Source organism: Neolamprologus brichardi, chromosome 8 (assembly GCF_056152115.1).
Source record: "Neolamprologus brichardi isolate AB-2024 chromosome 8, ASM5615211v1, whole genome shotgun sequence".
NCBI classification, from domain to species: domain Eukaryota; kingdom Metazoa; phylum Chordata; class Actinopteri; order Cichliformes; family Cichlidae; genus Neolamprologus; species Neolamprologus brichardi.
Genome location: NC_142111.1, coordinates 1017049 through 1031907, shown reverse-complemented (window position 1 = coordinate 1031907; position 14859 = coordinate 1017049). Strand labels below are relative to the sequence as shown.

Below are 14859 nucleotides of genomic sequence, written 5' to 3'. Positions count from 1 at the left end.
AATACAGTAACGTTACAGTGATTTCAATGGTTTTGTTTTGTTTATAACTAGCTCCTGGCTTTCATTTGGAATTTTTCCATATAAAAAGAACTTCAAAATAAAATACACAAGTATTACATGTGAAGTAAAATAAATATTTTATTAGGATATAGTGACATTATTACATTTTCGAAGACAATCTTTCTTGTGAAAGATTTCTACAGTAGATGTAATATGTTCACACTGAACAAAATCTGAGAACCACCTTCAACAACACTTTAGCTTTTAACTTCCAAAATATATTCACTTAAGCCTGATAATGGTCATAGTTTTTTTTGATATACATACAAGTATAGCAAGAAACTAAACAATATTAACCACAAACCAACTGAACTTTGCTCCAGTAATTCCAATCACAGTGCTTTTCAGTAATAATACTGGCATTCTAGATTTATTCCTTTCCCTGTTCCTTGAACACAAAATTTACCAAAGCAGAACAAAACATTAAACAAAAAACAAAGAATTATTTGCTGAAGTAACAACAACAAATGGATAATGGCTGGAAGAACTGTGGCACACGCATCAAGTAGGTAAGGCTTCAGGAAGAGGGTTTATGTAATCAAGTTTAGGTTAGGCAAAGCTCTATATCATCATTAGGGCTGATGCTGAGGAGTAGATGTTGAGGGCTGCTAAAGAAAAGTTAATCATTTTTAGACATAATGGTTCACACAAGAGCGTTCACTAGCAAATGTTCAGAATAAGACATCAAACTAGGAGAATATACCTTGGTTTTTTAAAATATCTTTGGTCTCACAGCAACTCGTCCTCCACAACATCATCAACACTTCCTGATATAGAGGCAGCTTCTGAGGTGCAAGAAGGAAACACTCAAGTTAACAATGACTGTAACAGCAGCTTCAACTCTTTTTGTTTATCCACCATGGTACAAAAGCTTGACTGAGAGTCATAGTGACACCGTTCCTTTGTTTCACTATGTTATATTTCCTGATTTGTTAGAGATAAACTACAAATTGCACTGAATACAAGTATTTGGAGTATTAGGGTCAAGTTAATTGATCCTAACTAAAATGTATATTGTGGTGTTCATTTCTTCTTGAGACACTTTAGAAAGTTGATTTAACAGAACTGCATTCCTGTTAATTTTCCACCACATGGGGGCATACACTACCTCTCTGTAGGTTTAAGAAGTGTCCCAAGTCAAGTATCTGATCCAATGTGGACATCACTTGGATATTCTGTTGTATTTAGAAACCTAGATAACATTTTTACTTCAACATACAATCTCAGTAACATAAGGGTATGAGGGTTACTTTATGAACGCTTAAACATAGTCACTGGCAAATCTACAGTTCCATGACAGAACTCACCTGATAAACTAATACAGGAAAGACTGAGCTCTGATGATGCTCCTATTACATCATCCTGTTGGAAGAACAAAAGTGATTAGCCGCTGTTAAACAGTCCTCCAAACTTTCAGAACAGAAGTAAGGGGATTACCTAATCTCTCAGGCATAAAGATAAATTAAAATAATAATAATAATAAAAAATGACAGAGTACCTTGTCGGATACAGTTGGACAGAGATTAATATACCTGACGAGCACATCCAAGAAAACTAGAATGCTAGAATTGCATACCAATAATAAGAAGCAAGATTCTTTATTAATGTCTTCCTTCACATACAGAAGTTCATATAAACTCATGTGCATGAATGTCATTGTAATTCTGGACTTGACTGATGATTTCTTTTAGCTGTTCTTTTTACAAGGGTGGAATAATCATACAGCATATATATTTTATGACATTAAAAAACAAAAATTGGGTCCATCATTTGGAAATCATTTAGGATATTCTCTAATCTGCAAAAGGTAAGAATTATACATATAGTGTCAAATATAAACATACACTCTCACTAATATTTGGTTAACTGTCTCTTAGCAAGTTGTACCTCGTTTAGTAGCCATCAATAAGCTTCTGGCATAATTCTGGCATTTAGTTGCTGATTTGAGTCAAAGAATTTGAAGTTAACCCTCATTTTCAACATTCAATCCAATTTGTGCAACAGTACCACTGGCACAGTGCAGTATAAAGGTACATCAGACCAAGATGAAGTCCCTGTTGCAGGAAACTACAGTGCAGCACTAAGGATCTGGATTTGATCCTGATGAGATGCATGAGGAGCCTAGTCCGGAATTACCCAGTAGTAATAGTCCAAATGGTACAGGTGGAATGGGCCCAGCCAGCTAGAAGACTAAATGGCATCAGTCTTGCAGCCATGACTCACCTGCAAATCATGGCTGCAAGTCAGGGTTGTTGTCAGTCAGTGGAGGTTAACTGAGGGAGTCTGGATTCCCAAAAATTAGAATTCCACAATTATCCAGCAGTTTTGATCTATCTCTCTGTTCAGTGTTGATTTTTCCAGGATTTTTTCCCGCTGACTTACAGACATCCTGTTCAAGATTAAGTATATTGATACCCTATTTTTGTCCAGGAAGAAGTAAGAGACGCTGGAAGACACGAAAAGCAGAATCAGTAACTTACCAGCATCATCTGCAGACAGCCAAGATTGCAGCCCTCTTTTTTTCCATTCAAATCTTCATGGAAGATAACGGCATAGCCCAATCGTATAAGCTCCTCTCCAACATCCACAGCCTTTTTTACATGATATGCACATGGAAAGAGGAGACAGGGTAAAGGACAAACCAAACACAGGCTTATTAAAGTCTTATTATTAAGAAATAAAATCCTATCTAACCTTGCCCTCACTGTTGTCATAGAGCTTGACACTGGGCCATGAGGAGATTTCCGAGTGAGAGTAGCTGCACAGTTTGGCCTGCAGGGGTCTCCAAGAGGCACAATATGTCAGCCTCTCAAACTGATCCAGGGCTTCCTCAGTCCAAACCCCTCCTGCATGACAAGTTGATGGAGGAAAGAGACTGAAATAATCAAGAATTCAAGAATAATGCACTGCAGAATACTAAAAGACCTAAGGGCGTCAGTATATCCTCTGCATTGATTGTGCCACCGTAACATCATCGCACAGTCAGTTTTATTTATGTTCCCCAGTAAGATAAGTCTGAGTGATATAGAAAATGTAGTTTTTTCACTTATGATGGTTAAAATGGCTCTATTGTAACCATCCAGTATAAACTGCCATGGTAATAATAAGCTGTCTGCAGTTTTTTTTCTACCACATGCTATAAATGCATCACTAATCCCACCTCCCAACCAGAAATTTTTCTACCTGGCACACTGCGCTGAGCATGCGTGTTTATATACTACCAAATAGGGAAAAATATGGTGACAGTGAGAGTGTCAGACAAGCAAGGAAATGAGACTGTAACTGAACAGGAGCCAGACAAGATAGTTCCAAGGAGAAACAGCACCTGATCAATAATCTGGCAGTGGTTTGGATTTCCTAAAGAGGATGTCGAACCTAAATGCGGAACGTGGTATTTAGTACTAGTGGAAATGTGGTCACATGTCACTGGGCTTCACTCAAACCTGGAGCTGTTGACAGGCTTGTGTTTTTGACACACACCTTAAACACAGATGACGGTGTTCTTGTTCAGGAGTAATAAAGTCACAATTCTTGATTATACGTTAGCTTCTGTGAATTTTTTTACCGCTTTGCGTGGTGTGGTTTTGTTGTTTAAATTCTAGAACAGGTAGCGCGATCATTATTTAGATGGTTTTGAGATGCTCTAATACCTGTGATATGACTGTTCTTCTTCCGTTTTTTTTTGCAGGCACTGTCTGAACTTGGAACCGTTTTCCATTTTACCACTTTTTGTTGTTTAAACTTCTTAGCACATGTAGAGACAATAGTCCTGAGATGCTCTGATGCCTGTGACAGTTTTTGGTCAATGGTTTTTATAGACACTAACTACACTTTTGTTTCTGTAGGTCATCACGTTTTACAGTTTTTATATGTTATAAGCACAGAGAACACCTTTTTAACTTCAATTGACTCTTGCTTACTTTTTTTTGTTAAAGGGTTAGTGTTCACCACAGAAAGACTGTGAGAATATTGTCATTTGTGAAAAACCTCTGTGTGGAACTGATGGTTAAAAAATGGTTAAAATAAAAAATATTTTTTGGCTATATCACAACACATCATGTGTTGTGATATACAATACACGATCAGACGAAAGAAATGGCCAAAATGGTAATGCCAGTGGATGTGATATGAATTTTATTGCACGACACAGCGTGACAGGAGGTAAGCAGCGGCCATAAAAGTGCCCTTATGTCCTCATGTACCAGCAAGTGTGTGACAAAGTGTGTATAAGTATATATGTGTGTGTGTGCGTTTGGGAAAGAGTGTGTATGTAATGCTGGGCATACACTGTGCGATTTTTGGCTCATTTTGAGCCGATTTTTCAGTCGTGCGACCGTTTTGGTGATTGGTCCAAGTTTCGCCTTCATCGTGTGTCGTGTAGTATACGTGGGGTAACGAGAAGCGATTAACATCTCAGGAGCAGCTCCCGATCATCAATCGCTTGGCCGTGAGAAAATCAAACCTGTTTGAAATCCTGTCGGCCGTCGTGAGGGTGTCACCGCAGCCTCTCACACTGCGCATGCGCAAACACAGAAATGAAAGTGAAAAGACGGAGCAGCACGGCAGTGCAGCGTGAGATCTGGACACAAGCGATGGAGGAACAACTTGTAGAACTTTGGCTCATCCGAGCCTTTTCGATGTGGCCTCACAAAATTATCACGACCACAACATCCGTGAAAATAATTGGATGGACATTGCTGCTCAATCACAGCTGCCTGATCAACGTTTTTCATTAGCAATTTAGCAAAGTTGATGGTGGTGGTGTGCGTGTCTGTGTGACTGAAAGACAGAGAGTGAGAGCGAGCGACAGATTTTCTATTATAACCTTCATGTCATGGACAGTCTGAGCACTCAGGTCGCATCAAAGCATCGGGTCATATAGTGTGACCCTGCATCGTGACCAACAAACTTCTAACCCCTGCGAGTCAATCGTGCAGTTTGAGCAGAAGCTGATTAATGCAACTGAAAAAAAATCACACAGTGTATGCCCAGATTAAGAGAGAGGAGCAAGAGTGTGTAAGAGAGAGGAACAGGGAGTGAAAGGGTAAGAGACAGTGAGTAAATGAACAAGTGAGAGAGAGAGAAAGACAGTCATTGTTAAGATGAGAGCTTTACCTTTTGGCTTCACTCCTGCTAAGCTGCACTCAATAGCTTGAAATGGTAAACTGAGGAAGTCGCTCCTGAAAATTGCAGCATATGCAAAAGCTGTTAATAAGTCGTGTCCTTTTTTTATCCATATTACATCCAACATTATACAGTGTGCAGTAGCAGTATGTCACATCAAGTTCTTCAAAAGTTCGATGAAGAAGTGTACAAAGCAACACTCACTGCATGAGCTAACATAGAAATGCAGAATTTAAAATTGTGTGCTCTTCAAAATCAGTAACTCACCAGCCTCCTCTGAAGACAGCCAGAAACATTTGTCTCATGCTGATATGATGGTCACAAACAACAAAACTGCTCTTGTGCAAGGTTATCTTGTTTCTTTGTAACACTTCAATAAAAGCATTGCTGATTGTAACCAATTTCAAAGTAACGTGTTACTGTTATCATTATAATCATCACATTTGTCAGTAAAGCAGTATTATTTTTGCATTCTTGTACTAAATCCCTTGATCACGCTAAAACTACTAATCAATTTATTTTGTTTTTACTTGCAAGTGAAAACAAAATAGTTTGATAATTGTAAAATTCATAATAATCATAATAATTTAAGACTCCCATCCTGCATTTAGTCTGCTGTTCTGGAGTTACACCCTCTAATTTTAATGCGGTGGTGTTTCCCATCTCAGATCACAAGCTTGTATTGTTTGACATTATCAAAATCCCACCTACAGCTGTCATGTCCTTTTGGAATCTCAAGTGTTAATCCCCTCATTGGTTTATTATCCATTCATATTATCCTCAGCTCCTTTCTCACTGCTGACCTGCTACATCACTACAATGATAATTTATCCTGTGGCTGCTCCACTCTTAACAAAATCAAGCCTGCAGAAACCACTTCTCATCGTGCTTCCACGACACAGTGCACAGCATTCCTGGACTTCTCCAACAAAGCAAACATATCCTACAACTGAATTCTTCAAGATGTTTAGGGAAACATCAAAATCTCCATGTATAGGTTATCATTCTTTCAGCTATCTTAAGTGGAAAACATCACCAAACTCATCATGATGTCCAAAACTTCTGCGTGTTCACTGGACCCTCTTCCAACTGCCTTGGTCAAAGACTCCATTCCTACCCCGTCTCCAATTATAACTGTCATACATCATTTTACACTGCTGCTGTCCCCGTATCCCTCAAGACAGTCTCTAACATCCCCATTCTTAAAAAAACCTGGTCTAGACTCCAAAAGTCTTAACAACTACAATGGTGTGAAAAAGTGTTTGCCTCTTCCTGATTTCCTATCTATTTGTATGTTTGTCACATTTTAATGTTTCAGATAATCAAACAAATTTTAATATTAGTCAAAGACAACACAAGTAAACACAAAATACAGTTTCTAAATGAAGGTATTTATTATTAAGGTGAAAAAGGGGGAGGGGGATCCAAGCCTACATGGCCCTGTGTGGACAAAGTGATCACTTGCCCAGTTATAAAATAAATTAGCTGTGGTATGTCATATCTTCAGAAAGCTTCTGTGGCTTCACCCAGGCCCGATTACCACCTGATTACCAAGGATCGCCACCCTTAGCAGCAACAACTGCAATAAAGTGTTTGCGATAACTGGCAATGAGTGTTTTACAGCGCTTTGGAGGAGTTTTGGCCCACTCATCTTTGCAGAATGGTAATTTGTACAATGACAAGACACCTTATTGTTGGTTTATGTGGAATAGATGTAGTAGACTATTGCATAATTTCAAGAATTAGATTTTTCAGGGACTTTTCCCACTGCTATATGATCACATGACGTGCTCTAAAAAAAAAAAAAAGAGGCTGGAGAATAATGTGAAAGAAATGTGTTAAGTCTACTTGTTGAATGTTGTCATTGTGTTTCTTAAATTTGTAAAGTCTTAGTTCAAGCAGTAGGATCAAAGCCATTCCTCTGGGCGACCGTGGCTCAGGGGGTTGGGAAGCGCATCTGTAACCGGAAGGTTCGATCCCCGGGCTCTCTGTCCTGGTCGTTGTGTTCTTGGGCAAGACACTTTACCCTACCGCCTACTGGTGTTGGCCAGAGGGGCCGATGGCGCGATATGGCAGCCTCGCTTCTGTCAGTCTGCCCCAGGGCAGCTGTGGCTACAACTGTAGCTGCCTCCACCAGTGTGTGAATGTGAGAGTGAATGAATAGTGGCATTGTAAAGCGCTTTGGGTGCCTTGAAAAGCGCTATATAAATGGTAAAAATGGTAAATGGCCTGTATTTATATAGTGCTTTACTAGTTCCTAAGGACCCCAAAGCACTTTACATATCCAGTCATCCACCCATTCACACACCCATTCACACACTGGTGATGGCAGCTACATTGTAGCTACAGCTGCCCTGGGGCGCACTGACAGAGGCGAGGCTGCCGGACACTGGCGCCACCGGGCCCTCTGACCACCACCAGTAGGCAACGGGTGAAGTGTCTTGCCCAAGGACACAACGACCAAGACTGTCCAAGCCGGGGCTCGAACCGGCAACCTTCCGATTACAAGGCGAACTCTCTTGAGCCACGATCGCCCCGATATAAATCCAATCCATTATTATCATTATTATTATTTGATCCTGACCACCTCTCCAGCCACTCTGTGCTGGAGGAGGTTTTATTGTAGATACATCCTATCTGACAGATCTGTTTGTTGTGTTGTAAGCTTCCTGCTTTTATGACCCTTTTGGTCAGCAGGAGGTCACACAAACGCACCCCATGACAGTGCCTTGTCTTTGTAAGGGGGGTTTTACAGTGGGTGTTCTTTTGCTGTGATGTGTATTGTAACTGTCATGTCAATAAAAAGGCTACGAGGACAGCTACTCTTTGAAGGATTTGGGCTAGAGACAGGTGAGGAGCGTGAGCTCCAAGAGCTGGTTCTGACCAAAGCTTCCCTTGTTAGCGAGTAAAAGGCCGGTTGAAGATGTTCTGTCTTGTTTTTCCGTTCTTCATGAGGAATAAGTCTCTAAACTAGCGGGGCTTGTGGAAACACAGACCCAACAAAATGTCTTTTTCTTTCTTTAATGCCCAAACCTTTTGCCCTACATGTAAAATATATACACCAAGACATAACCATCTTGTCCTCTTTCATCCAGTGTCATTGTCTCTGAGATTTGGATCTTATTGGATTTACTTATTGGATTTGCCATTGATGTGCAGCCTCCTCCATCTCCCTCTCCTGTAGAGAACAACGTTACAACATCTCCCAAAATTCAGCTGAAAACCATGGCTGCAATCACAGCATTGTAAGATGGCGAAAGATGTACCCTTAGCCCCCCACCTCGATTCAGAGATGGTCTTTCCCTTTTCACATAAATGGCCTCCTTGACTCCGCGCTCAAATGACCGCGGAGTCAAGGAGCGTTCCTCCCTGTCCAAGATGTGTACATCCTCATCATTGAAAGAGTGTCCACTGGCCTGTAGGTGTAAATAGACTGCAGAGTCCTGGCCTGACGAGGGCTTCTGTGTTGTGCCATCCGCTTCGTCAGAGGTTGTTTGGTTTCCCCGATGTATAAATCCTGGCACTTAACAACATACACTATGTTACTCTGTCTGTGTCGGGGGACCCCATCCTTGGGGTGGACCAGTTTTTGGCGCAGCGTGTTTTGGGGTTTAAAAGCCACAGAGACCCAGTGTTTAGAAAAAATGCGTCTCAACTGCTCCGATACTCCTGACACATATGGGATCACTACAGGTTTTCGCTTGGGCAGCGGCTGTCCTGGCCATTGATCAGTGGTCTTTGATCAGCGGGTTTTAGTCAGTGGTTGTAGATCAATGGTTATGAGAATTTGCATAATTAATATTAAGGAACTGACCTCCCAGCCCATTGTTCCTTCAGTGGGCTGGTTTCAGTCATTAAGCAAATGTACTGTTTATAAGATTGGGGAAACCTGCAGTCAGCTGAGACTGAAGAAGTCACTTGGATGAGTGACGAAACGTTTCTCCCACAAAACGCTACGTCCAGATGAACAGAATCAACTTTTTGGAGATTTACTTTCCTGGATGATTGAAAATGCATCAAGAAGAAACAGCAAGTATCCAGAATGAAATGGAACGGGCCCTCTGCGACGCTACAGACAGATTAACAGCCTTAGAAAAAGATCATAAGACCCTAAAGAAAGATTACAACAAACTACAGGACAAACGCCTGGATTTAGAAAACAGAAGCCACAGAAAAAATCTGCATGTGGTGGGCATTGATGAGGACGCAGAGGGGGGAAACCCCAACCGTTTCATGGCAGAGTTTTTCTCAGAAGTGCTCGCGAAAGAAAACGGTGATTCATTTACTATAACAGACCGAGCCCACAGGACCCTCGCCCCGAAACCACGGACAGGAGAGCGCCCAAGAGCCATGATAAGGGCAAGGGATAGATTCTGCAACTGTCCAGGGAAAAAGGCTGCCTCTTCTACAAAGGATCACCTGTACACATCTTCCCTGACATGAACCCCGAGGTCAGCAAACTTCGTGCGACATTTAACCCCGTGAAAGGGAAACTGCGGAATGCTGGCATCCTGTACAGTACTACTATCCCGCGAAGCTGATTATAACAGTGAACAACACCAAGCACTCATTCACAGATCCACGTGAAGCAGAGAAGTTCGTCAGTATCCACATCCAGAGCCCAGCCACATCTACCGACAAGGGGGGATAGTTGGTACCATCTCTACAAAGAACATGACCCAGGAGGGAATAGTATATAATAATAGACAATCTTAAGGAGTTTAGTGGTAAGTCTGATGTCTACAGCCCATAAAAAGCTGGACAAAATTGTTTCTTTTCTTTTCCATTTGCAGCTCAGTTTCGCTGCAAATAAAGAAGGGGTTCAAGTTTGAGTTCAAGGGGATGTTCTTAAGTTTAGTTCAAGAAAGTTGTGAATTTCAGAGGATCACATCTAGAAAGGTCAGAGTAAGATCCATTAACCAATCACTAACAGCTAGTAACTATTGGCACCTCTACTGAAGGAACGCCACAAAATCTTGTCAAATTTGTAACATGGAACTGTAGGGGACTCAGAGGACCAGTGAAACGAGAAAACATTTTAGCTCACTTAACCTCCTAGGACCTGGCGTCCACATATGTGGACATCACATTTTGGGTTGTCTAGACCTAAAAACACAAATTTTTCTCTACAAAGGCTTGATATCCACTTACGAGGACGTTCTACTGCCACTGTTCTATCAAAAATTTAAAATGAATATCCTCATATGTGGATCTCATTTTTGTCAGAAACACAAATCAGGTAAAAAGAAAATCTGGCAATTCTTTGTTTTTACATTCATAAGGTACCAATATGCCCAAATATCAAAGAGAAATTAAAAATGCATGCCATGGAAGAGTTCAGGTCTCAGGAGGTTAAAAAAAAGTAAATGCGGATATAATATTTTTGCAAGAAACGCATCTAAAAGTACAAGACCACAACAGATTACGTTGCAAATGGATAGAACAAATATTTCACTCGTTTAATGCAGGAAGCAGAGTCACAGCTATACTAATCCAAAAAACAGTACCATTTACTGCAGCAAAAATATTACCAGACGCTCAAGGTAGATATATTATTGTAACTGGCAAACTTTATGGTCATTTAGTTACACTAGTAAACATTTACGCTCCAAATGTGGACAATGAGCAATTTATATGGTCGATAATATCAAAGCTACCGGATATCGATAGTCACCAATTAATCATAGGAGGTGATTTTAACTTGGTGTTGAATACAGACCTTGATAGATCATCAAGTAGACCAGCCAAAACATCTAAATCGGCAAAAGCCATCCAGGAATTTATGGAAAATTATGGAATAACTGACCCATGGAGAGCTCAAAATCCTAATGTGCGACAATATTCGTTTTATTCTCCAGTCCACCAGACATATACCAGGATAGACTTCTTTTTAATCGATTCTAAATTTCTACCATCAGTAAAACACTGTGAATACAACACAATAAGGTTATCGGATCACAGCCCCCTTTTCTTGCAATTAGCCCTCGGGTACAATCATACAACAAAGATATGGAGATTTGATAATTATCAAATAAACAGGAGAAAGACGAAATTAAGAATCAAATTTATTTTTATCTGTCAATTAATAACACCAGATATCACAAGGTCCACCTTGTGGGAAGCGCTAAAAGTGTATATTCGGGGGCAGTTGATTTCATGGAAGAGTCTGATAAATAAACAACAAATAGAAGAAGAAAGTCGTATAAAAGACAAACTACAGGAAGTAGACAGACAACACACGGTGCTGCCCTCAACAGTCTTGCAGAAGAAGTAACTGTCCCTGCAAGCAGATGTAGAATTGATGTATACTGCAAGAACAGTCAAGCTTCTAAACAAGACAAAATCTAAATATTATGAACAGGGGGAAAGAATGGGTAAAGTTCTAGCACAACAAATCAAGAAACAAGTAGCAACAAGAATGATTACAGAAATTCGTACCAGTACGGGACAAATAATGAGGGACCCAAAGGAGATAAATAGCACATTCAAAAGTTTCTACGCAGACTTATACACCTCAGAATCAAAAAAGAACCCCACACTTTTTGAGATCTTCTTTAACAAGTTTAATGTACCTACAATCAACTCGGAAAAAGTAGAACAACTCGAAAAACCCATAACTATACAAGAAATACAGCAAGCAATAAATAATTTGCAAAACTCTAAGGCTCCTGGACCAGACGGCTATACTTCAGAATTTTACAAGGCCTTTAAAGACCATATTTTACCCCTGTTGCTAGAAGTATATAATGAGGCGCTGGACAAAAAAGCCTTACTGCCAACTCTCTATCAGGCAAGCATCTCTTTGATCTATAAAAAAGAAAAAGACCCTTTAGACCCGGCTTCATATAGACCAATCAGTTTAATTAATGTAGATAATAAGATACTTGCAAAGATTTTAGAAACACGCCTGGAAATAGTTCTGCCAACAATTACGTCTCAAGACGAAACAGGATTTATTAAAGAAAGGCAGTTGTTTTTTAATATTAGAAGACTACTAAACATTATCTATATGTAAGACAAGCGTAATCCAAACCCTGAAATTTTACTTTCATGCGGAGAAGGCCTTTGACAGGGTTGAGTGGGATTATCTCTTCTTGACCCTGCCAAGCTTCGGATTAGGCCCTAAATTTATTTCTGTGGTTAAACTACTATACGTCCAACCAAAAGTGTCGTACAAACAAACAATGTCCACTCTGACTATTTCGATCACCTCTGCTTTTTGCTATTGAACCCTTAGCTCTTCTACTGTGTTCAACAGATGAATATACGGGGATTAGAAGGGAAAAAGCAGAACAAAGTTTCGCTATATGCAGATAATTTACTACTGTATATCTCTAACCCTGCAAAATCAGTCCCAGTCATCATGGAGATTTTGCAAAACTTTGGAGAAGTGTCATGGTACAAATTAAATTTATCCAAAAGTGTGTGGTTTCCAGTCAACTCTAAAGCAATAGGAAACCCAAGTAGCTTCAACACCTTACCTTTTAGAGTTTCTAATCAGTTCCAATATCTTGGAATAAATATCACTCAGGATTATTGTGGCTTATTTAAACATAATCTTTCTAAATTATACGATGAAACCAAAAATAACATAGATAAATGGATTAATCTACCGATTTCACTAGCAGGAAGAATAAACATTGTTAGAATGAATAGTCAAATAGCCAAATTCTTATTTTTATTTCAGTGTATCCCTATTGTGATTAATAAAGCCTTTTTTAATAAATTAGTCTCCTTAATATCCTATTTCATATGGAACAGAAAGAACCCAAGAATCAAGAAGAGCTATCTGCAGAGACCGACATGTCAGGGAGGGATGGGGTTGCCATGCTTCCGTCTTTATTATTGGTAAGGTAATGTTCGTTCCATGTCGTTTTGGTTGAGCACTCGGGGGCCGGCTGGACAACGATGGAAAGTGAAAGTTGTTATCCCTCCTCATTAGAAGCTATGATCTATTCAGCTCTCCCTATCCCTAGACACGACCTTAAGAATCCTGTAATCTCTCATACAATTAAAATCTGGACTCAGATAAGGAAACATTACGGGTGGAATGAAGCCTCCATACTATCTCCACTCATGAATAACGCAACATTCACACCATCACTTTCAAACATCTCATTTCTCCAATGTAACCTTAAGGGGCTGCACTCAATAAAGGATTTATTCATCAGTAAGGGTTTTCCCACATTCCAGCAATTGCAAGAAAAATTTAACTTGCACAGTAATGACTTCTTCAAATACTTACAGATCAGAAGCTCTGTAAGGGGTAATTTTCCATCCTTTCCAGATAAACCCCCAGACTCTATCGTAGATAACTTATTCTAGTTCGATCCACTCAAAAAAGGACTAATAACAAAAATTCACAATGCATGGTCACAACTGGATGGAACTACCATGCTTGATCATCTGAAAGAGGCCTGGCAGAATGACCTTGGTATGAGAATCACAGATAGTTAATGGACAAAAGCCCAAGAAAATGTACACTCTTCCTCTGTTTGTATTCATCATGGACTCTTACAGTTTAAAGTGCTACATAGACTCCATTTATCAAAGTTGAAACTGTCAAAAATGTTCCCCAATGTAAACTTGTCCTGCGAAAGATGCTTCACTGGCGCATATGTTTTGGAATTGTCCCTGTATAACAACATATTGGAATAATGTCTTTCAAACCTTGTCTAAGATTCTAAAACAAACACTGAAGCCAGACCCAATCTGTGCTTTATTTGGAGTGAAGCCAGTTGTTGTAGATTTGTCAGCCACCCAAAATAATGTAATACGTTTTGTGACACTGCTAGCACACAGTTTAATTTTACTAAACTGGAAGCAAAAAGTGCTTCCTACCAAATCAGCGTTAATACAAGATATAATGAGACATTTGCAGCTGGAAAGAATTAAACTCCTACTAAGGGGGAAGTTGGAAGAATTCTATTCAACCTGGCAGCCTTTTATAGATCAATACAGCATAGATATAAACGATCACTGAGCCTCATTGGTAGTCCGATAAATAACATCCTCTGTCCAACTTTCTTTTGTGTTGTATTTTATTCTGTTCAACTTTTACCGTATATATGTAATCAGTTATATTTGAATCGTTGTCATCTTTATGGAAAAGGAAAACTGGAAAACCAAATAAAGAGATTTGAAAAAAAAAGTGCAAAAAAAGTTGAAAATTGAAAAATTGAAAATCGTTTTTGTTTTGTTTTTTACATATATTTCTAGTTAGAGAAATTTAAGAGGTTTATCCCTCAAAACTGTAAATACAAAAAAGTTGCACAAAATAGTTTCCAACAACAGGAAATTTATTTTGAGTGTCTTCATAGTTTTATTTTTGAGACACACCAATTTTTATATACTGCAGGAAAAACGAAAATAAATATTAGAATGCAAATTTGCAAAAAAACAGCATGTGAATCAAAATAAACTATTTTCAGCAGTGCAATTTAAGTTCTAAGCATCCCAGAAACTATACAGAAAAGCATAAAGTCAAACATGACTTTTAAAAACACCAATGACAAAATGACGTCACTTCCGGTTTCGGCCAGGTAATGGCAGACATGCGATAGTTTGCACTGACGTCTATTCCAAGGTAGGAAGTGTTATGAACAGCTGATCAGATCGTCAAAGCGTGTTTCTGGAATATTATGTTTTTGTTGCTGCAAGTGCTTTTTATGCAGT

At 39.4% G+C, this 14859-nt stretch overlaps 1 protein-coding gene across 5 annotated transcripts in view; it reads right to left on the bottom strand.

The window, feature by feature from the left end:
- Positions 1-129: 129 nt before the first annotated feature.
- Positions 130-14859, bottom strand: part of tdrkh (tudor and KH domain containing) — a 31033-nt gene continuing 16303 nt past the window's right edge. For 4 of the 5 annotated variants that reach the window (XM_087845233.1, XM_006801656.3, XM_035912429.2 and 1 more), the window contains exons 9-14: positions 5176-5240; positions 2755-2906; positions 2541-2651; positions 1368-1422; positions 764-845; positions 130-665 (exon numbers count right to left, since the gene is read on the bottom strand). In XM_087845233.1, coding sequence (XP_087701359.1) covers positions 790-845; positions 1368-1422; positions 2541-2651; positions 2755-2906; positions 5176-5240 — 439 coding nt within the window. In that variant the 3' untranslated portion in view covers positions 130-665; positions 764-789. Of the gene's footprint in view, positions 669-763; positions 846-1367; positions 1423-2540; positions 2652-2754; positions 2907-5175; positions 5241-14859 lie in introns of all 5 variants that reach the window. The other variant, XM_006801657.2, reaches the window with a different exon arrangement.